The following is a 23,739-nucleotide window of genomic DNA, read 5'->3' as shown; positions in this document are numbered from 1 at the left end:
GTGCTGCTGTTGCTGCTGCTGGTGCTGCTGTTGCTGCTGCTGTTGCTGCTGCCAATGTCGCTGCTGTTGCTGCTGCTGTTGCTGCTGTTACCGCTGCTGTTGGTGCTGATGCTGCTGCTAGTGCTGCTGCTGCTGCTATTCAGCTGCTGCTACTGCTGCTATTGCTGCTGCTGCTGTTGCTGCTGATGGTTGCTGTTGCTGCTGCTGCTGCTGCTATTGCTGCTGCTGATGCTATTGGTACTGCTGCTGCTATTTCTGCCGCTGTTGCTTTTGCTGCTGCTGCCGTTGCTGTTGCTGCTTCTGCTGCTGCTGCTGCTTCTGCTGCTGCTGCTTCTGCTGCTGCTGCTTCTGCTGCTGCAGCTATTGATGCTGCTGCTCAGCATGCTGCTACTGTTACTGCTATTGCTGCTGCTGTTGCTTTTGCTGCTGCTATTGCTTTTGCTGCTGCTGCTGCTGCTATTGCTTCTGCTGCTGTTGCTGCTGCTGCTGCTGCTGCTGCTGCTATTCAGCTGCTGCTGCTGCTATTGCTTCTGCTGCTGCTATTGCTTCTGCTGCTGCTATTGCTTCTGATGCTGCTGGTGTTGCTGTGGCTGCTGCTGCTGTTGCTGCTGCTGTTGCTGCTGCTGTTGCTGCTGCTACTGCTGCTACTGGTTCTGCTGCTGGTGCTGCTGCTCACTAGTACTGTTCACTGCTGCTACTGTTGTTGTTGCTGCTGCTGCTTATGTTGTTCCTGCTGCTGCTGCTGTTGTTGTTGCTGCCGCTTCTGCTGTTGCTGCCGCTGCTGCTGTTGCTGTTGCCGCCGCTGCTCCTGTTGCTGCTGCTATTGCTCCTGCTGCTGCTGTTGCTGCTGCTGCTGTTGCTTTTGCTGCTGCTGCTTCTGCTATTCAGCTTCTGCTGCTGCTGTTGCTTTAGCTGCTGCTGCTGTTGCTGCTGCTGCTGTTGCTGCTACTGCTGCTACTGGTTCTGCTGCTGGTGCTGCTGCTCACTAGTACTGGTCACGTCTGCTGCTTTTGCTGCTGCTGCTATTACTTCTGCTGCTGCCGCTGCTGTTGCTGTAGCTTCTGCTGCTGTCGCTGCTGCTGCTGTTGCTGCTACTGCTGCTACTGGTTCTGGTGCTGCTGCTCACTAGTACTGTTCACTGCTGCTGCTGTTGTTGCTGCTGCTGCTGCTGCTATTGCTGCTGCTGTTGGTGCTGTTGCTGGTGTTGCTGCTGTTGCTGTTGCTGCTGGTGTTGGTGTGGCTGCTGCTGTTGCTGCTGTTGCTGCTGCTGCTGGTGCTTGTGCTGCTGTTGCTGCTGCTGTTGCTGCTGCCAATGTCGCTGCTGTTGCTGCTGCTGTTGCTGCTGTTACCGCTGCTGTTGGTGCTGATGCTGCTGCTAGTGCTGCTGCTGCTGCTATTCAGCTGCTGCTACTGCTGCTATTGCTGCTGCTGATGTGACTGCTGATGGTTGCTGTTGCTGCTGCTGCTATTGCAGCTGCTGATGCTATTGGTACTGCTGCTGCTATTGCTGGCGCTGTGGCTTTTGCTGCTGCTGCCGCTACTGTTGCTGCTTCTGCTGCTGCTTCTTCTGCTGCAGCTATTGCTGCTGCTCAGCATGCTGCTACTGTGGCTGCTATTGCTGCTGCTGTTGCTGCTGCTATTGCTCCTGCTGCTGCTGTTGCTATTGCTCCTGCTGCTGCTGCTGTTGCTATTGCTCCTGCTGCTGCTGTTGCTATTGCTCCTGCTGCTGCTCTTGCTATTGCTCCTGCTGCTGCTGTTGCTATTGCTCCTGCTGCTGCTGTTGCTATTGCTCCTGCTGCTGCTGTTGCTATTGCTCCTACTGTTGCTATTGCTCCTGCTGCTGCTGTTGCTATTGCTGTTGCAATCATTACAGTAATGTCGGTCCCTGAAGAACTGGGGGTGGAGGGGGGTCAGCCTCCTAGCCTAGACTGTTCGTATTTTACATGTATTACAGTTTATGCACAGTTGAGTCACCGTGTATACATTGGTATGCTGTGCTTGGTGAAATTCTAGCCTGGTCGTTCTTCACGCTCCGTTCTTTGGCGTCCAACAGAACTGTGGTGTTGGATTTCTTTTCACACCACTGTTGAGTTATCACAGTGCTGTGTGCTTCAAGCTTCTTTTTATGTGCTTTGCGTTTGCTTGCATTGCCAGCTGGTAACCCGTTCCACTCGGAAACGTTCAACTGCGACATTCAGCCATGGCTGAATGAAGTGCCTGCGGAGAGACTGCGCAATGCGGCCAGAGAGGCTCACCTCATCACGGATCGCATTACGATTGACACACTGAAACGGACTCAGGCCAACAGTGGTAGTGCGGATCACAACGAAGCGCTTGTCAAATCAATCGTCGCTGGAGGCCGGGATGCTTACCAGAAGCTGTGTAATGTCGTCAAGACGCTGGGCTATGATGGCAGGCATGAGCAAATGGTTCAACTTCTTCGGCGGCCGGGGCCTCAGCTGGATGCAGGTAAGGTGACAGGCTACACGCCCTTGTCTTTGTAAGGTGACAGGCTACACGCCCTTGCCTTTGCCCCAATCCCCAACAAGATACTGCAACCCTGGGAACTTTCGGTGGTGTCATATTTCGGTATTTCCCAAAATCAGCGATTCGGTAGCGCGAAAATCTCGGTAAACTATTTTTCCAGATCCGAAAATGCATACTGCACATTGTGTGGTATGGGGGGGGGGGCATGGCTGTGTGGTATGGGGGGGGGCATGGCTGTGTGGTATGGGGGGGGGGGCATGGCTGTGTGGTATGGGGGGGGGGCATGGCTGTGTGGTATGGGGGGGGGCATGGCTGTGTGGTATGGGGGGGGGCATGGCTGTGTGGTATGGAGGGGGGCATGGCTGTGTGGTATGGGGGGGGGGGGGCATGGCTGTGTGGTATGGGGGGGGGCATGGCTGTGTGGTATGGGGGGGGGGGCATGGCTGTGTGGTATGGGGGGGGGCATGGCTGTGTGGTATGAGGGGGGGGGGGGAGGCATGGCTGTGTGGTATGGGGGGGGGGCATGGCTGTGTGGTAGGGGGGGGGGCATGGCTGTGTGGAATATGGGGGGGGCATGGTTGTGTGGTATGGGGGGGGGGGGCATGGCTGTGTGATATGGGGGGGGGGGCATGGCTGTGTGGTATGGGGGGGAGGGCATGGCTGTGTGGTATGGGGGGGGGCATGGCTGTGTGGTATGGGGGGGGGGGGCATAGCTGTGTGGTATGGGGGGGGGGCATGGCTGTGTGGTATAGGGGGGGGGGGGGCATGGCTGTGTGGTATAGGGGGGGGGGGGCATTGCTGTGTGGTATGGGGGAGGGGGGGCATTGCTGTGTGGTATGGGGGGGGGCATGGCGGTGTGGTATGGGGGGGGGGGCATGGCTGTGTGGTATGGGGGGGGGCATGGCTGTGTGGAATGGGGGGGGGGGGCATGGCTGTGTGGTATGGGGGGGGGGGGCATGGCTGTGTGGTATGGGGGGGGGGGCATGGCTGTGTGGTATGGGGGGGGGGGGGGGCATGGCTGTGTGGTATGGGGGGGGGGGGGCATGGCTGTGTGGTATGGGGGGGGCATGGCTGTGTGGTATGGGGGGGGGCATGGCTGTGTGGTATGGGGGGGGGGGGGGGCATGGCTGTGTGGTATGGGGGGGGGGGGCATGGCTGTGTGGTATGGGGGGGGGCATGGCTGTTTGGTATGGGGGGGGGCATGGCTGTGTGGTATGGGGGGGGGCATGGCTGTGTGGTATGGGAGGGGGCATGGCTGTGTGGTATGGGGGGGGGCATGGCTGTGTGGTATGGGGGGGGGGGGGCATGGCTGTGTGGTATGGGGGGGGGCATGGCTGTGTGGTATGGGGGGGGGGCATGGCTGTGCGGTATGGGGGGGGGGGCATGTCTTTGTGGTATGGGGGGGGGCATGGCTGTATGGCATGGGGGGGGGGCATGGCTGTGTGGTATGGGGGGGGGGGCATGGCTGTGTGGTATGGGGGGGGGGGGGGGCGCATGGCTGTGTGGTATGGGGGGGGGGGCAATGGCTGTGTGGAATTTTGGGGGGCACATGGCTGTGTGGAATTTTAGATCGCGTTTAATTTTTAGGTAAAAATTACCTTTACCGAAGTTACCGAAAATAGATCTCCACCGAAAGTGTCCGGTTTTACAGTAGCTCGAAGGTGGTAGGCTACATGCCCTCCTTCTCTTTGCCCCAATCCAGGCCACATGCCCTCCTTTCCTTTGCCCCAATCCAGGCTACATGCCCTCCTTCCCTTTGCCCCAATCCAGGCTACATGCCCTCCTTCCCTTTGCCCCAATCCAGGCTACATGCCCTCCTTCCCTTATCCCCAATCCAGGCTATATGCCCTCCTTCCCTTTGGCCCAATCCAGGCTACATGCCCTCCTTCCCTTTGCCCCAATCCAAGCTACATGCCCTCCTTCCCTTCACCCCAATCCAGGCTACATGTCCTCCTTCCCTTTGCCCCAATCCAGGCTACATGCCCTCCTTCCCTTTGCCCCAATCCAGGCTACATGCCCTCCTTCCCTTCACCCCAATCCAGGCTACATGTCCTCCTTCCCTTTGCCCCAATCCAGGCTACATGCCCTCCTTCCCTTTGCCCTAATCCAGGCTACATGCCCTCCTTCCCTTATCCCCAATCCAGGCTATATACCCTCCTTCCCTTTGGCCCAATCCAGGCTACATGCCCTCCTTCCCTTTGCCCCAATCCAGGCTACATGCCCTCCTTCCTTTTGCCCCAATCCAGGCCACATTCCCTCCTTCCATTTGCTCCAATCCAGGCCACATGCCCTCCTTCCCTTTGCCCCAATCCAGGCTACATGCCCTCCTTCCCTTTGCCCCAATCCAGGAAACATGCTGCATTACGAGCCAAAAGTGCTGGGTTCGCGGATTGTTCCGAAAATGCTTAAAAAATGCCGCCATATTACACGGGGCCTAGTAGGTACTACTACTACTGCTGCTGCTGCTGCTGCCGCTGCCGCTGCCGCTGCCGCTGCCGCTGCCGCTGCCGCTACCGCTACCACTACCACTACCACTTCCACTACCACTACTACTACTACTACTACTACTACTACTACTACTACTAGGTAATACTTAGAGCAGTGCATGCGTGCAGTGCACACCATGTACCAGACAGTCCTGAAATAAATATTTCAATAATCTGTTTCACTCATTTTACAGACAGTGCAGTGTCTAAAGTGTTTCTACTTGTGCATCAGCACCACGTATATGTACATGTACGTACATCAGTACATTTACACCATTGCCATTACCACCACGTATATGTACATGTACGTACATCAGTACATTTACACCATTGACATTACCACCACGTATATGTACATGTACGTACATCAGTACATTTACACCATTGACATTACCACCACGTATATGTACATGTACGTACATCAGTACATTTACACCATTGACATTACCACCACGTATATGTACATGTACGTACATCAGTACATTTACACCATTGCCATTACCACCACGTATATGTACATGTACGTACATCAGTACATTTACACCATTGACATTACCACAGTCTGCACAGGACTTCACTAAATACATGATTTGTAGTGGTGGAAAAACAACGCAACAACTACAAAGTCCGAGGATAGTTCTGAGCTAAACACGTACCGTCACCTCCTCGCACACCGACCACCGGTGCACCCAGAATTCGTGCAATCATCTGTCATGCAGGCAAAGTAAAAATATTTTAAATAATACTTGTAGCGTCTCCTTGCACGATGTTGTTGCCTGGTGCTCCTTGCAGCTACTTGGACGCAAACCTGCCCGCAACCCATGGCGTCCGACGAGCAGAAGTTGCCAGCTTCTGTCCGAACTGCCCGTGATTTGCTGGCTAAGGCAGTTGAGAAGGCTGGTATTCAGATTAGCGGTGGACTTGCCAGCGATGCCAAAATCCCATTGAAAGATATTTTTGTCAACTTGACGTTGCTGACAAAGGACGAACTTTCCGAACTTTTCAGTAACGAGTCATCGTCCTTTTCGTCTGGTTCTGAACGAGCACGCCAGTTGAAATTGTTCTCCGAGGCTCAGCCGCAAAGGGTCGCTACGGCCGAGCGTGGCATTGAACTGGAAGATATTTTCTCGGCTACCAGCGAGCGGTCTTGCAATCAGGGGGCCGCACCGCGCCCGGGCTGTGACCATGAGGTAGCTGATTCTGGTTTACTGGCGCGTGCCAAAGAACCCGTGGAAGAGAACAAGAATGTACTAGCGTTTGGAAGCGCTGGCTGTGGCAAATCCACGATCTTTCTGATCATGCTGGAATACCTCTGGTCTAAAGGTGAGCTGTGGCGTGGAAAGTTTGATCTGGTATTGGCAGTGGAATTACGACGTGCCGAGGTGCAAGCTGCTACGAGCTTATGCGACTTGCTGGCACGTCGATTCTCCAGTCTGGATGTGGAGACAGATGAGCTGCTGGAGATGTCCCGGTTCTTTCGCAGCAACCAGTCCCGTCTTTGCCTTGTGCTAGACGGGCTGGATGAGTGCAAGTTGGACAACTGCAGTGAATACATGCGTGATCTACTGTTGAGAAGGCGTAGTGGTGATATGCATGTGGTGGTCACGTCTCGACCATGTACTGATGCTCATACCCTGTCGCAATGTGGAGAGTATCAACAGCAAGTGGAGGTGGTTGGATTCTCACCAGACAACGTTGAAACGTACGTGAAGAAAGTGGTGGGCGGTGTGAAAGGCGAGGCTATGCTGGAGCAGCTCCGCTCACAAGAGGGCACAATGTCGCTAATGAGTACACCTCTGTTTGCTGCGCTGGCCTGTGAATTGTTCATGGACGACAGTGACGGTAGTAAATTGCCGGAATCCAGTACAGGACTGTACGAGTTGCTTGTCCGCCGTGTCATGGAACGACGTGCGGGCAAACGCTACAAGACGCTTTCCACCATCAAGACGGACGAGGTTGAAGTGTTGAAGGAGCTATCTGGTTTTGCACTATCTATGCTAGCTCAGCAAAAGATGGTGTTCAACGAGGAGGATGTCATTTCGGCACAACTCAGCGCGCCTGCAATTGAATTAGGATTGCTTATGGCTTACAAGAGCACCAGCTCAACAGAAGACCGGCAATATCGATTTGCTCACTTGTCCATTCAGGAGTTCTTGGCGGCCTGGTACGTGTCTAGCGAGATGCTGAACGACGAGAACGACGCTGCGTGGCTGGTGAGGAGAGTCGGCCATTACAGCGGTCACATGACCATGTTCTGGCGTTTCCTGATCGCGCTCACACCGCCAAAGCCCGCAGTCACCATCATGGAGCATCTGTGGCGGATAATCTGCGACGGCGGCCGTACACAACGTGCATGCAGCCAGACTGATACACGCCTGGTCGACGACATTGTGAGCCGTTCTCAGCCAACCAAGCAAAGCAACGACGTGGACCGTATCCATGCGGTGCTGAAATCGACGCTGTCAGTTGAAAAGATGAAAGAGCTCGCCGATCAGCTGCTGGTTGGCACCGCCGGGCAAGGACGTGGTCGTCAGCGTGTCGACAATGCTCTGCCGCGAGGCAGGGAGTTGACGGACGACTTGTACCTGGATACTCTTGTAAGCGTATGGAAGAACGAGGCAGCGGAGGCGAGTGCAGAGGTGTTCCTGTCGGCTGTACGTAAAGTGGATCCCGCGACCGCATCGCATTGTGAGCAGCATGCGATGACAAGCTCAACATCGGAGATATCGACACCATCGTCATCGGGAGCTGCCCCGGCTGCTACTGCCGCACCCATACGGCCTCCTGCACCACATGACGAGGAAGAACGCCGTTGCCTAGCTGATTTGTTAGTAGCTTATCTAGAGCACTGCCAGTATCAAGGTACGTCATCTTGTAATGGCCATTGTTCATTCTTCTCTCAGGTGTTTTCTCTGAATTTTGATTTTGTGCCACTCAGCCTGTTCGATTGCACTGCCATTGCTCATTTCCTCACAACCCATTTTTGTGTGGACGTGCAGGAAGTGCGCCTTGCTGGGTGTAGGTTACCCAGCACTGCTATGCGCTGCATTCTTAATGGCTTGGCACACTACACACATGTACGTGTGCTCTCTTTGTTTGGGAATCACTGTACCGATGGTAATGTCTTTTCATCAGCCATTTTGTCCGCATCGTCCAGCCTGGAGGTAGTGAATTTAGATCGCAATGAAGTCGGCATTGACGGCTTAGCTTTGATCTGCCGAGCGCTGAGTTCATGTAGGCAGTTGCGGTTTGTTTTACTTTCCGGGTTATGCAGTGAGCGCGGTGCTGATGTGCCGCTCACGTCCATTCTGGAAATTCTCCATTCTAACAGGAACCTGGGTGTACTGTATGTCCGCTGGTATTCCTTCACGTATGTTCCTAGATCGGAGGAACGACGTGTACTAGAAAAGTTCGTACAGGCTGTTCGCCAGTGTAGCCAGCTTGGTGGGCTCATCTTCTCTCCAGAGTATGGGTATAACAGCAGATTGGTGTCCGAGCTACAGCCGCTGGTAGATGATCCTGAATGTGCTCTCAAGAAGATTGGATAGCTCTGATTGTAACTATGACTCTGAACAGTTGCCATGGTTATAGCCAACACCAGCCCCGGCACACATTCTCTCTGGCGGTGAGCACTGTGTTCTATTCTTGTACAAAACTTGATTTTCCAGCCGCTACCGTTAACTGCTTGCCTATAACGGGGCAGTGCAAAGCCCATTTTCCTCTTGCCCAGGCCAAACACTGAGTTGACCGTAGGAGCTTTCCTTGCCAGTCGTGCCTGTCTATATAGCAGATAATTTTCAAAAACTTTTCAATCTTTTCTCAATTCTGAGCGCTGCCATGCTGATAACACTGCCTGCAATACAAAAATATTATTTTGAGTGTCTTGTGCTGACACGATGTTTTCACTCCATTTCCTTGTCTCTTCTGTGTTTCCTGAATTACACTGACAGTTGGCTGTGTGCAGTGCACCGGTATGCAGACTGTATGTTTGTTTGTGAAGAACACGTGGAGTGATTAACATGAATGTCAATCACTGGCATTGTGCATGGGTTAACATTGTGTGTGGTATGACGGAGAAAGGTTTTTACCTGGCTCCTGTTATACCGGCACAGCACACACTCTTGTGCATATTTTAATGCATGTGTGTGTGTGTGTGTGTGTGTGTGTGTGTGTGTGCGTGTGCGGAGAGGGGGGGGGGGGGGGGGGAATTTCCGAGTGAACTGGCTAATGATTGTGTTTGACTTCACAGACGTGCTCTTACAGATTGTGAGCTGAGGGGGGGGGGGGGGGGGGCAAGAGTTAGGGGGCAGCAACGAATGTACGTGTGTTTGTGTATGTATGCGTGGGTGGAGGAGGTGTGTCCCATATGATGCTGTGGTATCATGTATGTGCAGCGATTTCCAATCGAGATGATGCGCGTTCGATTGGAGGTCAATTCTTCAGCCTTGCAAGCTGTTGAATGGTGCAATACCAGCACAAGTTGCTATGGCTTCTGCTGTAGCATTGCTATCATCGCCCCCAGCGATGGGCGTCGAATGGTCAAAATAATGGTCAATGGGTGGAGGGGGTGCATGTGTGTGTGTGTGTGTGTGTGTGTGTGTGTGTGTGTGTGTGTGTGTGTGTGTGTGTGTGTGTGTGTGCGGGGGGGGGGGGTGCACGTGTGTGTGTGTGTGTGGGTGGGTGGTTGTGTGTGTTCTAGAAAGAGGGGAGAGAGAGATGGTGATCACCTACTGGTGTACAACACAGGGCAGTCACTGTGTGTTGGAAAATGAGATCAGAAAATGAGAAATGAATATAGCAGCTCTGACTGGTACAATGGTTTATAACTACGACCACTCCGCACATTCATGTACGCACACACATACACACACGCACACACACACACACACATACACACCCACCATACACACATACACACACACGAGCGCGCGTGCAAACACACACACACACGTGCAAACACACGCACAAACACACACACAAGCGCGCACACACACACACACACACAAGCACACACACACACACACAAAAGCACACACACACACACAAGCACACAGACACATACACGAGCACACACACACACAAGCACACATACACATACACACACATACACACACACATACACACATACACACACACATACACACACACACACACACACACACACACATACAAACACACACACACATTAACTACAACACACATCAACTTGCGGTACGGGGTGCCGGCCAGCGGAGTGAGAGGCTACGGAAAGAAATGCATAGACACTGCCGGAGCAGAATGTTGGCGGAGCCAAGAATCTACGAGAGAGGATTCAGGGTCGGCCGGGTAGACACTGCCGAAGCAGAATGTTGGCGGAGCCAAGTATCTACAAGAGTCTGTGTCCAAGGGACGGCGACCGAGGGCCCTGAGTAGCCGTAAATGAGCGTGGCCAACACCCCCTTTATTCACTTTATCAAAGCAAATTACCGTATTTCCCCGTAAGTAAGTTCTCCCCAATGACTTAGTACCCCCTATAAAAAATACACTTTCCACTGCCGAGGTTATCACCCCGAAAGACAGTTCCCCCCGAAAGATAGTTAGTTCGTACCCGTCCTACATGTACAGACACCCCACGTGATGAACAGTATCACGGTGATGTGCAGAGCACGCGACCGTAGCCAGCAGCAAAGCATGAGCATGCAGTAACAGCACTATTAAATATAGCAGCATCGATTGAGCGGTAGCACAAAGCTGCGTGCACCCATTTATCTGCATTATCACCATAATGCTACACACACACACACACACACACACACACACACACACACACACACACACACACACACACACACACACACACACACACACACACACACACACACACACACATGACAGGCAGAATACTTGTCTGGGAATATTCACTACTGAAGTTGACACTAAGGAGTGTATATGGGCTGTATTATTATTATTAGGCCAAACTAAAGAAGGTGTGTGGTTCGACTCACCCGACCGACCGTACAATTTCAGCCCGACCGTAACTTTTTTTCGGCGGGCTGTCGTGTGACTGACGTAGATCTACGTGGACTGAACACGTCCACGTCTACGTGCTGTGCGGCGTGAGTCTGCGGACGCAGGCGGCTCCTTTTGGACTTGACTTGTAGTTGTACTGCAGTGCAGTGCAGTGAGTGGTACGACTGCTGCCTTGTGCTGGTAGTAGAGTCTACTCGATACGCGTATACAGTGTATTTACATGTACTAAAAAATATATTAAAAAAAAAAAATCCGCCCGCCCGCCCGTAAAAAAAATGTCCATGTTAGTCGAACCACACACCTTCTTTAGTTTGGCCTTACAAGTATTATTAAAAGCATGTCCGCGTAGGTGGCGGGGATGCCACTTTCGCTTATGCCATTCAGGATTGATGTCTGAAGAGTAATACGATACAATGAAATGACAGAAGTGACGTCAACAAAAGCCGTTAGCAACAACACCAATATGACTAATGGAAAACTTCATCCAAAGTATAAAATAAAATAGAATATGCATACAACATGCCTGGTCAGTCCTGTTAGGTGGGGCGGGCTCCACGCCATGCCTGTCGGTCCGCTGCCATTGTGCGGACCGCGTCAACATCTAGCGGCTGGTGGAGGGTAAGTCCATGCCATGATAACAGTTCCGTCTGCAAGACCGTTACCAAAGTCGTCCGAGGTCGACCCCTGAAGCGTTCAGTGCCCTCGTCGTTGGCCAGGCGAAGATACATATCCACTGCCAACTGTGGAGGAGCAGTTGGGGCCAAACGAAAGATATGGCCAGCGAGACTGTAGCGCTGCCTTGTGATCATCTCGCTGATGGGGACAGCTCCGCAGCGCTTATACAGAGTGTCATTGCTAATTCGTTTAGGGTACCGCATGTCGATGATGCTCCTTAGCTGGGTCCTGTGGAACGAATCCATTCGCGCGAGCTCCGACATCGGTAGGCCCCAAGTGCCGCAGTTGTAGGTAAGGACTGGGATGACGTAGGCGTTGTAGAGCCTCAGCCAAAGACCTTCACTGATCTGGCGCCTCCGGGTCCAGATCTTGAGGAGTGAGTTGAAGGCGGCGGCGGCCAGTTGACGCCTCCGAGCAGCATCTTCGGCGTCACCCAGGAGGGAGCCTAGTTTGCGGACAGTACGCCACGTTTCTTGGTGGACAGTACGCCACGTTTCTTGGTTCCTATCGGGAAATCGGGCGACGGTGGTATGCTCTGTCTTGGAGGGATTAACGTTCAGGTTCCATCTCGCAAGAACTGCTGGAGCTTGTTGTTCAACTTCACTGAGAAACGTCTCATCCAGGCTCACAAAATCAACATCGTCCGTGTATGCGATATCCAGCGGCAGGTCATTGTCCACAGCAGGGCAAGATGGCAGCTCCTGTCGTAGGTCCCGGAGAGCAGCCTCCAGGTAAATGGTGAAAAGCACTGGAGAGAGACTGTCCCCTTGAGGGACTCCCTTGAGGGACTCCGATATTTGTCTTGAAGGAGCTTTTCGATGCACCTTTCACACGAGGGCTGTATGACTAACAAAATAGCAACATGAAAGACACTGACAAACATAGCGGAATACAGAATCATCTCAACACTAGAACAACACCATCATGAAGTCAGGTTTAGCACCTCAGAGTGACACGTCAACGCATTGCGCCTGGCAGACATTAGCACTTGATGCAGCGGATACGCAACACCAGTATCAGAAGTCCGGAAATGAAGAAGGCGAAGAACAATGCCAGCAAGATTCCAAAGTTAAAGCAGATCCGATCCAAGCCCTGCACAAACATCAACCATAACCTTGTATGACGTCATACTTATTCATATTTCTCTTATTGTCACACCACAAGTCATGCTTGTTAGGTTTTCTAGCACTTGCACCTTTGTGTCATGATTTCTATGTGTATAGGTCACACATTTTTGCTGTTGAATTTAGTTATCTGTTCTTCTTTGCACTGAGTTATCACCTCCTTACTGTACTTAATCCACTGTTCTTGTTCCTTTCCCTTTACCTGTATATCACCTGATGAGAAGGCTTGAAAGTATACTTGTGAAACTGAAAACGTTCAAGATGTTCGTAAAGAGCCTGAAGTATGTCCTCTTTTTTTTCTTTTGTTTGACTGTAATTTGGATATGCTATACTTGTAGATGTTTCCATGAATGAAGTCATAATGGTGAGTCGGCGTAATTCCACAACCGATTATGGACGCTAAATGTGTCGTTGCAAAGGTTGTTTGTCGTCCCTGAAACGAACATTGTTCTTTTCGTTCTCAGACCCCCTCCCACACACCGTTGGTAATGAACACAGCTTGCTAATGCGTATGCCGAATATGGCATGCATGTACATGTAGTATAGAGGTGAACTGCTTATGGTCACTGTGTACATATATAGAGAGTGAGTGGCTAGTGCACTCCTAGGTAGAGGATATAACCCGAGTCAGAGGGTTATACGTATATAATATAACCTAACCAGTTGATTATATGGGAAATATAAACCTGTATACAAACCGAGGCGAAGCCGAGGTTTGTATATTGGTTTATATTTCCCATATAATCAACTGAGTAGGTTATATTATGCTTATACTGAGCTGCTATACAAACTCCCCTAGTGTGATCCTAAAAAAAAGGAGTTTATATACCAGTTTATACACCAGTTTATACACCAGTTTATATACCAGTTTATATACCAGTTTATATTCTCGTCATCGAAGTACCTGTTATATGCAAAATACAAGTCTGGAGTGTTGTGTGGGGAGAGATGGGAGTTTGTATACAAGCTCAGTATAACGGCTGAATATAAATCCCGACTGCGATAGCAGGAGGGATTTATATGAGGGTACGGTATAACCCGACTACGAGGGTCATATCCTACTTATGCCAGGTACCCCTACGCATTTCCAGAACAACGAACCTATTATTTTGGAGATCTCCTACATCATACAGTACATGAACATGTTCTGCTGGTTATCAGTTGTCAATTGAAAGAATGGTCGAGCAAGGTCAGAAGGAGATTCCTCCGTGGATTTTTGGCATCAGATTTCCTTTCAGTTCCAGTGCATATTGTACTTTGTAGCATATTGTCTCGTGAGCGATGCGGAAGTCAACTGAATTGCTGGGGTGCTGGAGTTGTCGTTGAATCAAACTACCGTCACTAGTTAGACTACAGTACAGTTTGGACTCTTTGGGAGTAAGTGTCATGGTTATGGTACAGTGAGTTGGTGGACAAGCCGTTGATTATTCACTCTCATTGTAATATCAAAAAGTATTCTTTCTAGACCAAAGAGTGGTATATTTGATAACATTTAATAACGATAGAATTTTTTTTTTTTTTTTAATGATACTTCTCCAGACGTTTCGTTGTTCTGAACAACATCTTTATCCACTGACGATGTTGTTCAGAACAACGAAACGTCTGGAGAAGTATCATTAAAAAAAAAAAAAAAAATTCTATCGTTATTAAATGTTATCAAATATACCACTCTTTGGTCTAGAAAGAATACTTTTTGATGTTATGGTACAGTGCTGATTTTCACATGCGGCATCTTATAATCAGGTTTGCTTACTTGCAAGTAGATGCATTTGCATACACTGTTTTGTATCGCTGTATCACATTTCAATCCATTCTAGCGTTTTTCCAATCGGTTTAGGTGGATTTGAAGCACACTCTGTATCATAAACTTAGTTACGAAGGAGACAGTCTGTTGATGATCTTCAACTATTTGAAGTACAATGTACATTGCTGACCCATTGCCAGGATACTTGGAAATTGCCAAGATCCCTTTCCACTCGACATAAGTACCACCTCTGTGTTCTCATACATAAAATATTACTAAATAAAATACCCTTGCATATGCAGGCTTATAATTGGTTCTCCGAAACACGGAATACCCGGAACTCACTCAGTCTCCCACGCGCTGCCTCCACCCTATTTTTGTTGTTGATTTTTATTTTGCTTCGCAAGGCCAAACGGGCAATGGTGCCCAATTCTATGGAAGCGAATTTCAAAAGGGAGAGAGCTACGGGGAGAGAGAGAGAGAGAGAGAGAGAGGGAGAGAGAGAGAGAGAGAGAGAGAGAGAGAGGGGGGGGGGAGGGATGGAGATGATAAGCAATTTTGGAGCGTCAACAGAGCGATTTTGCAGTGTCAATAGAGCGATTTTGAAGCGTCAACAGAGGGAACACAAAGAGTTCATAAGCGCACAAGCACGCAGAGCAATTTTGTAGCGTTAACAGAGCGATTTTGCAGTGTCAATAGAGCGATTTTGAAGCGTCAACAGAGGGAACACAAAGAGTTCATAAGCGCACAAGCACGCAGAGAAGAGTAAATGACGTGGTGTGTGGACGGGAAAAGTCAGACAGAGCATTCATTGCAAGGTGTAGGGGATGGAGGCAAGCTTAAATTGCTGGGCAGCCTTGATCTCCCTTACACTCCTTGGGAGAGCGTTCCAGGCCAAGGCTGCCTGAAAGGCCAGGCGAGATCTGCCGGCTTCTGACTGTGCCGAGGGGACAGTGAGGCCCCTGGAAACCTGGTGCCGGGTGGTGCTGCCAGCTGATGGTGAGAATAGGTCCTGGAGGACACTGCTGGCTTTCCCATTGACACAGCGCCACACCAGGACGAGCCGCTTCTGGGCGTAGCACTCCCGAACTCTGTACAGGGACATCCGTTCGAGCAGAGGCTGAGCCGAGGTGTGAGGCGGCAAACCGTATACCGCTCTCGCCGCTCGGTTCTGCAGGACCTGAAGGCGATCAAGCTGCGAAACCTTGAGGGAGGAAGAGAAGGCGTTAGACCCATATAGGAGGTCAGGCATGATGACTGACCTCACATACTGGATGCGACTACTGAGGCTCAGACATCTGCGGGACCGCCACAATGCTCCAATCTTCTGCACAACTTTCTTCGCCATCGCGTCAACATGGGGGTCCCACTTCACAGCGGCGTCAAGGGTCACGCCGAGGTACTTTGCTGTTGGGCTCAGGGGAAGCTCTGTCTGGTTGCAGCGGACAGCAACATGCTGACCCGCATTGCGTTGTGGTACAATTGACAGGACCTGGCTCTTCTTGTCATTTAGTAGCAGATGTCGATGCTTGAGCCAGTCAGCGACGTTGGTGACGGCCCCTGACAGGCAGGCTGATGTGGCTAGCACTGATTTTCTGTGGCAGTGCACTGCAATGTCATCGGCAAATTGCAGAGATGGAGCAGGATGGGCTATGGCAGGGACATCACGGGTGTACATGCTAAACAGGATCGGACCTAGGACCGAGCCCTGAGGTACACCAGATGAGCACTTAGCAGCAACACTGTAGGTGGGGCCAATGCGCACTTGCTGGGTTCGATCGTTTAAGTAGCTGCAGAACCAGCGAAGGGAGGCATTGTCCAGGCCAAGATCGAATAGGTCCCGGACCAGTTGGCTGTGATTGACCTTGTCAAAGGCTTTTGACATGTCGATTAGGCAGACGCCTGTGGTCAACTTGTCGTCCCGGGCCTTTAAGATGGCATCTGTTGCTACAACTAGGGCGTCCTCTGTGGAGTGCTCACGGCGGAAGGCAAACTGAGTCGGTGGTATGGCACATGATCGCTCCAGATGTGCAACAAGTTGCTTCTGGACTATCTTCTCGAGTAGTTTGGATACGATCGGCAGGAGCGACACAGGACGATAATTCGCAGCTACCGATGGATCCCCAGCTTTGAAGAGAGGGCTTATTACAGCATGTTTGAAAGCCAGAGGGACTTCACCATGCCTCAGCGATGAGCTGAAGAGCACTGAAAGCGATGGAGCCAACAGGTCAGCGCAAGCACGTAGCAGACACCCAGGAATCCCATCACTGCCTGTGGCTTTGCAGGGATTTATCCGTTCCAGGAGGTGCTTGACCTCATCTGGGGTAGTTGACTGGAAGGTCAGCATTGAGCCTTGCGGCTGTGGACCAATGGGAATCTGGAGCTGCGCCGGACGGGACGGATCATGTACAATGCTGTGGAAGGCATCCGAGACTTCTGTGATGTCGCACGTTGGCTGATGATGTTGACGAGAACGGCTAGTGACAGAGTTGATCACGGACCACATCTTCCGCAGGTTGGAGGAGTGATCACGACACTGCTGTTGGAAATGCTGATTGCGTTTTCGCCGGTAAGCATTTGAGGCTTCTGCACGGGCTCGCTTGTACTCCTCATGTAGATGCACGTTAGTCTTATCTCGTAGCCACTTTCGGTGAAGTCTATTCTTGCGCATGTTCAGTTGGAATAGATCACGGTCGGACCATGGCGGGGGAGTCCTCCTGGTGGAGATTCTGACTTCACGCAGGGGAGCGTGACTTTCTCTATTCACTAGATCCCCGATCTTTGCTGGCTATGTGTTTTGGGCAACATTACCAACGCAGGCCAAGACCAGCACGTCGATGGATAATTTTGTTGCTAAAATCTCTGCTCAATTATAGGTTTCATGTATATCCTGCTGGTTTGTCTCCTTTGCCTTCTTTGCCTCTTATTTGTATTCTTTTATCTGTTTTACTGCTGTGGTTGGCTTTCACCCTTGTCTAAGTTTTACTGGCCGTCATCATGATGTGCCATGAGATAATGATAAATACAAAAATACTTCGTGGTTATTTGACGTTCTTTATCCTCAGTTTCAGTGGAATACATGTAGAATATGTAGAATACTTGTACTCGGTAGACGAATTCCAGGTCATTCTTCTTTTCCATTGTGTACTGTTCCTCGTCAGTAAGGGTTGGTTCACAAATCGCCGGTACGCGCCGGGAGTCACCGGCGGTGGGCTTCTTGCAACCTCTCCCGGCGCATTGCGATTGTGTGAACCAGTGCAGTCGCAACAAAATCATACGGTATAATATCGCAAGGGACCGCCGGCAAAGTTGGACAGTGCCCAACTCTTGCGATCTGCCCCGGTGCCGATCCCGTACAATTTTGACCAAAAGTGGTTTGTGAACCGTTCGCGCCGGTGATCGCCGGCTGCCGGGAGCCAGACTTTGTCAAAATATCAAACCAATACTTGTCCTCTATTTTCCTAAATTGAAGCTAGAAAGGAGGTCCGTTCGCCATTCTTGTTGTCGCTTCAAGGTGGGAAATAAGTCAGCATACCAGCCCGTCCTTCTCGGATGATCTGCTTGACCATTGTGCAACTTATGAGACAAATACAATTGAAACAAATATAAAATATGATGGATACATTGGCAAGTTCTTGTGACTTCATCAACGTTTGCAAGCATAATTTCGACACAATCGCTTACTAGACTGCAATAAAATGTGTAGAAGTAGTTTCATGATTTCCAGTAAAAGGTAGCACCGAGTGGCCATCACCGAAAGACCTTGAACTACTGAAGAAACAAAGAATTCAAGCTTCAATTGGCAAACCTGTCGTAGCATTTGGGCACGTTCTGTACTACTTTGTAGTAGATTTGGTACTCGAACCGTATGCGCAACGGATCGGGAGCTGGCTCACCGCCGATGTCTTGCGGCGCCGATTTTGCTTATGTGAACCAACCCTAATGCCGTTCTGTGTGGAGTGTACACGTGCATGTGGTGTATGTTGTGTATGTTGTGAATGGTCCGTGCGCTGGAGTGCTGCCGTCGTACAAGTTCACTGCCTTTCAGGCAGTGAACTTGTACGGTGGCAGTGCCCTAGCGTACGTACCATGCACCGGGATTTATATTCAATATAAATCCCGCGCGGGATTTATACTGGCCAATATAACCATGGCTAGACGAGCGCTGATTGGCTGAAAACAGGCCCTCCGCACCGTACCATGGTATAATGTATCATATAGCACTGCACATGTAGTGTGTATGGTGTTTTGCTTGCATACCTGTCCTAGAGATAACTGCTTCAGAACTGCATCACCATTCTCAAAGCAGAAAGCTGTGGCGTTGCCGCACGAACCTGCTCAAACACAAACAAATGACAAACAGAGAGTAAAAAGTGTTCATAAGTTTGATAAAGTTGAAATAGTGAGTGTATTGTTTTTATGAACACATCCCTGCTGAGATGTACATGTAGAGGAAAAGATAAAACAAGACACAGGAGATGTAGGGACCAAGTGTCAATGTCTTGGAAGAAACTTTTAAACTGGCCAGAGGTCTCGAGGTTAGCGTTGAAATCAGGGATGGATAATGTACCTAAGTGTGCGCGTGAGCATGTCTGAGTGTGTGTGTGTGTGTGTGTGTGTGTGTGTGTGTGTGTCTGTCTGTGTAGCATTATGGTGATAATACAGATTAATGGGTGCACGCAGCTTTGTGCTACCGCTCAATCTATACTGCTATGTTTAATAGTGCTGTTACTGCATGCTCATGGTTTGCTGCTGGCTATGGTCTCTGTGCGGCTTGGCACTCTGCATGATATTGAATGCATCTCTCTATGTGACATAGAACGTGTCTCTTTACGTGGCGTTCATGCGTGTCCCTCGCCTCCGATGTGGAAAGCAGGTGGCGGCGTGTGGCGTTCATGCGTGTCGCTTCCCTCCAATGTGGAAAGCGGGTGGGGGCGTTATGATGACGTTTGCTTGTAGCGCTCAATGTGGGTGGCATGCATCGTTGCATGTCTTGCTAGAGTTTGCTCTGCTATATATTTCGAACCGTTCTGTGCGACGATCATTCTTGCTTGCTCATAGTGTTTCACCCTCCCACCTCCCATTTCTCATCATTAATTTACTTTGATAAAGTAAATAAACAGGGTGTTGGCCACGCTCTTTTCCGGCTACTCAGGGCCCTCGGTCGCCGTCCCTCGGACGCAGACTCTTGTAGATACTTGGCTCCGCCAACATTCTGCTTCGGCAGTGTCTACCAGGCCGACCCTGAATCCTCTCTCGTAGATACTTGGCTCCGCCAACATTCTGCTCCGGCAGTGTCTACGTATTTCTTTCCGTAGCCTCTCACTGCGCTGGCCGGCTCTCCCCCGTACCGCAAGTTGCTGTGTGTTGTAGTTAATGTGTGTGTGTGTTCGTGTGTGTGTGTGTGTGGATATGTGTGTGTATATGTGTGTGTACGTGTGTGTATCTACGTGTGCGTATGTGTGTCAGCAAGGGGGAGAGGGAGATAGAGAGATGGAGAGAGAGAGACAGACAGAGAATAAAAGGACTACAAGGAGAGACAGAGAGAGACCTGCAGACACACACAAGACCCACATGTGTATGCACAAACACACACATACACACACACACACACACACATACATACACAAACATACACATGCACATACAAACACACACACACACACACATACATACACATACCTACATACATACATACATACACACACACATACAAGTGTTACAAGACCAACATGTACCTGCAAGGACATGTTCACAATTGATTATAAGTCACACTTGATTAAAAACCACACTTGATTATAAGTCACACTTGATTATTAGTCGCACTTGATTATAAGTCACATGTGATTATAAGTCGCGCTTGATTATGAGTCGCGCTTGATTGTAAGTCGCGCTTGATTATAAGTCGCACTTGATTATAAGTCGCACTTGATTATAAGTCACACTTGATTATAAGTCACACTTGATTATAAGTCGCATTTGATTATAAGTCGCACTTGATTATAAGTCGCGCTTGATTATAAGTCGCGCTTGATTATAAGTCGCGCTTGATTATAAGTCGCGCTTGATTATAAGTAGCACTTGAATATATGTCGCACTTGATTATAAGTCGCGCTTGATTATAAGTCACACTTGATTATAAGTGGCACTTGATTATAAGTCACACTTGATTATAAGTCGCACTTGATTATAAGTCACACTTGATTATAAGTCACACTTGATTATAAGTCGCATTTGATTATAAGTCGCACTTGATTATAAGTCGCGCTTGATTATAAGTCGCGCTTGATTATAAGTCGCGCTTGATTATAAGTCGCGCTTGATTATAAGTCGCGCTTGATTATAAGTCGCACTTGACTATAAGTCGCACTTGATTATAAGTCGCGCTTGAATATAAGTCGCACTTGATTATAAGTCACACTTGATTATAAGTCACACTTGATTATAAGTCACACTTGATTATAAGTCGCATTTGATTATAAGTCGCACTTGATTATAAGTCGAGCTTGATTATAAGTCGCGCTTGATTATAAGTCGCGCTTGATTATAAGTCGCACTTGATTATAAGTCGCGCTTGAATATAAGTCGCACTTGATTATAAGTCACACTTGATTATAAGTCACACTTGATTATAAGTCGCGTTTGATTATAAGTCGCACTTGATTATAAGTCACACTTGATTATAAGTCACACTTGATTATAAGTCGCACTTGATTATAAGTCCCACTTGATTCTAAGTCGCACTTGATTATAAGTCGCACTTGATTATAAGTCACACTTGATTATAAGTCACACTTGATTATAAGTCACACTTGATTATAGATCACACTTGATTATAAGTCACACTTGATTATAAGTCACACTTGATTATAAGTCACACTTGATTATAAGTCACACTTGATTATAAGTCGTTCTTGATTATAAGTCGCGCTTGATTATACGTCGCGCTTGATTATAAGTCGCGCTTGATTATAAGTCGCGCTTGATTATAAGTCGCGTTGATTATAAGCCGCGCTTGATTATAAATCGCACTTGATTATAAATCGCACTTGATTATAAGTCGCACTTGATTATAAGTCGCGCTTGATTATAAGTCGCGCTTTATTGTAAGTCACGCTTGATTATAAGTCGCACTTGATTATAAGTCGCACTTGATTATAAGTCCAACTTGATTATAAGTCGCACTTGATTATAAGGCGCACTTGATTATAAGTCACACTTGATTATAAGTCGCACTTGATTATAAGTCACACTGGATTATAAGTCATACTTGATTATAAGTCGCGCTTGATTATAAGTCGCGCTTGATTATAAGTCGCACTTGATTATAAGTCGCGCTTGAATATAAGTCGCACTTGATTATAAGTCACACTTGATTATAAGTCACACTTGATTATTAGCACCATATCCCTCACACACTCATACTCAGCCCAAGGCAACAAGGAATTGTTTTGGAGATAGTGTGCTGCTTCGAGTAACTGGTCTTGTAATGCAAAAGCTCGAAGAGCTGGAAAGCAATGCCAGGCCACTGGCAGCAACTGGCTCGCGAGGAGCCGCAATAAACCCACATTGTGCCACAATGAGGTTGCAAGGCAAAGCCAATGCAATTGGCAACAACTGGCTCGTGAAGAGCCGCAACTAGCGAAGCAAGTGACCAGTTAGGAGCGATAGAGCTAAATGTTCCATAGTACCATTAGCAAGATGATAAAATGGGAGGGATGGAGGGTGAAAATTTGGTGCTGGCACAAGCTAAAAGTCACCACTAATTAGACTAGTCTTTGAAGTGAAGCCAACAGCAAGAAAGAAAGAGAAAGTTCAAAGGAAGCAGTTGTACGACGTCAGGCTAAGCGCGCCCGAATCTATGCGCTGGCAGTGTGAGTGCAGTGCACAATGCACCGATGCAGCGGTGCGCGGCAGATGCAAACATGGCAGTGTGATCGGTGGATGCTAACACACACTAACTACATTACTGCGACATTAGCACCATATCCCTCACACACTCATACTCAGCCCAAGGCAACAAGGAATTGTTTTGGAGATAGTGTGCTGCTTCGAGTAACTGGTCTTGTAATGCAAAAGCTCGAAGAGCTGGAAAGCAATGCCAGGCCACTGGCAGCAACTGGCTCGCGAGGAGCCGCAATAAACCCACATTGTGCCACAATGGGGTTGCAAGGCAAAGCCAATGCAATTGGCAACAGCTGGCTCGTGAAGAGCCGCAACTAGCGAAGCAAGTGACCAGTTAGGAGCGATAGAGCTCCACAAAGCAGCAACACTATCCCGGAACAACCCCCCGCCCAGCATTAAGAAATTATCGAGCAGTGACATTCCTATGCTAGGACTTCAGGAATGGAACATAAACTGTCCGTGCAAAGAATCAGATAAGGTCACTCACTGAGGCAAGCTGAGCCGATATCTTGGACTTGGTCTCCATTGGAATTCGCATATAGCGTAGACACACATCGCTCTGCCACCTGCCGGCAGAACGAATCAGCGAATCAGGTATCCCTGCCATGGCAGCAGTAGTAGCTGCGCCAATTCGGAATGAGTGCCCCGAGTAGAGTTCGATGTTTGGCACCGCAGCCTTTTCGAGCAGCAAGCGCACAGTACTGTGAAAACAGCTCTGGATAACGGCACACCCTTGGCAAGTACATACAGAGGAGTGGATGCGTTTCGACTGCCAATCATCACCAGGTAGCGCAGCATAGCATACACAGGGCAGTAAGGGCGACCGGCCGGTCCAATGACAATATGGACTCCCTTTTCAAATTGGTCTGTCTTTGATCTCTTTAGCAGGATGGTCATGCTGCCCGCCTCAAATCTGATACACTCTCTTGTAAGGCCCTCTGTAAATTCGGAGCACCTTAGGAAACCAAAGAATGCCAACAGCACAGCAGACTTGAAGAGAACTCGGTCATGCTCGGGCAACACGGGGAGGTGATCACAGGCATCGACTAATTTCCTTAGAGTTGGCATAGTTATGGGCAATCTAGGCTTTACTGTCTCGGTCCCATGGCACCGCTGAACACCCTTCACCACTCTCTTGAGAAGCCAGGTCTCGATCAGGGGATCCTCTAGACCCTGTTCAATGTGTGCATTCCGTACAGCTTGCAAATAAACAGATATCGTGCAAGGGCGGACAGAGCGAGCAAGAAAAGCGCAAAAGCAGCTGAGGGTAAGATCAGAAGCTGGGTAAGGTTGCAGATTGCAAAGGGAG

At 49.5% G+C, this 23,739-nt stretch overlaps 1 protein-coding gene and 1 pseudogene across 1 annotated transcript in view; one reads left to right on the top strand and one right to left on the bottom strand.

Annotated features, from left to right (window-relative positions):
- The window catches only part of LOC135827644 (putative uncharacterized protein DDB_G0271606), a 2,639-nt pseudogene extending 790 nt beyond the window's left edge, over nucleotides 1–1,849 (bottom strand).
- LOC135827744 (NACHT, LRR and PYD domains-containing protein 3-like) overlaps nucleotides 1–8,953 on the top strand; it is a 17,237-nt gene extending 8,284 nt beyond the window's left edge. The window contains exons 3-4 of the mRNA XM_065340197.1: nucleotides 2,155–2,469; nucleotides 5,766–8,953. Of these exons, the coding sequence (XP_065196269.1) occupies nucleotides 2,155–2,469; nucleotides 5,766–8,521 (3,071 nt within the window). The 3' untranslated portion in view covers nucleotides 8,522–8,953. The remainder of the gene's footprint in view (nucleotides 1–2,154; nucleotides 2,470–5,765) is intronic.
- Nucleotides 8,954–23,739: the final 14,786 nt, after the last annotated feature.

This window comes from Sycon ciliatum, chromosome 11 (assembly GCF_964019385.1).
Source record: "Sycon ciliatum chromosome 11, ocSycCili1.1, whole genome shotgun sequence".
NCBI lineage: Eukaryota > Metazoa > Porifera > Calcarea > Leucosolenida > Sycettidae > Sycon > Sycon ciliatum.
Note: the sequence above shows the minus strand (reverse complement) of the source record. Positions and strands in the feature narration are given on the sequence as shown.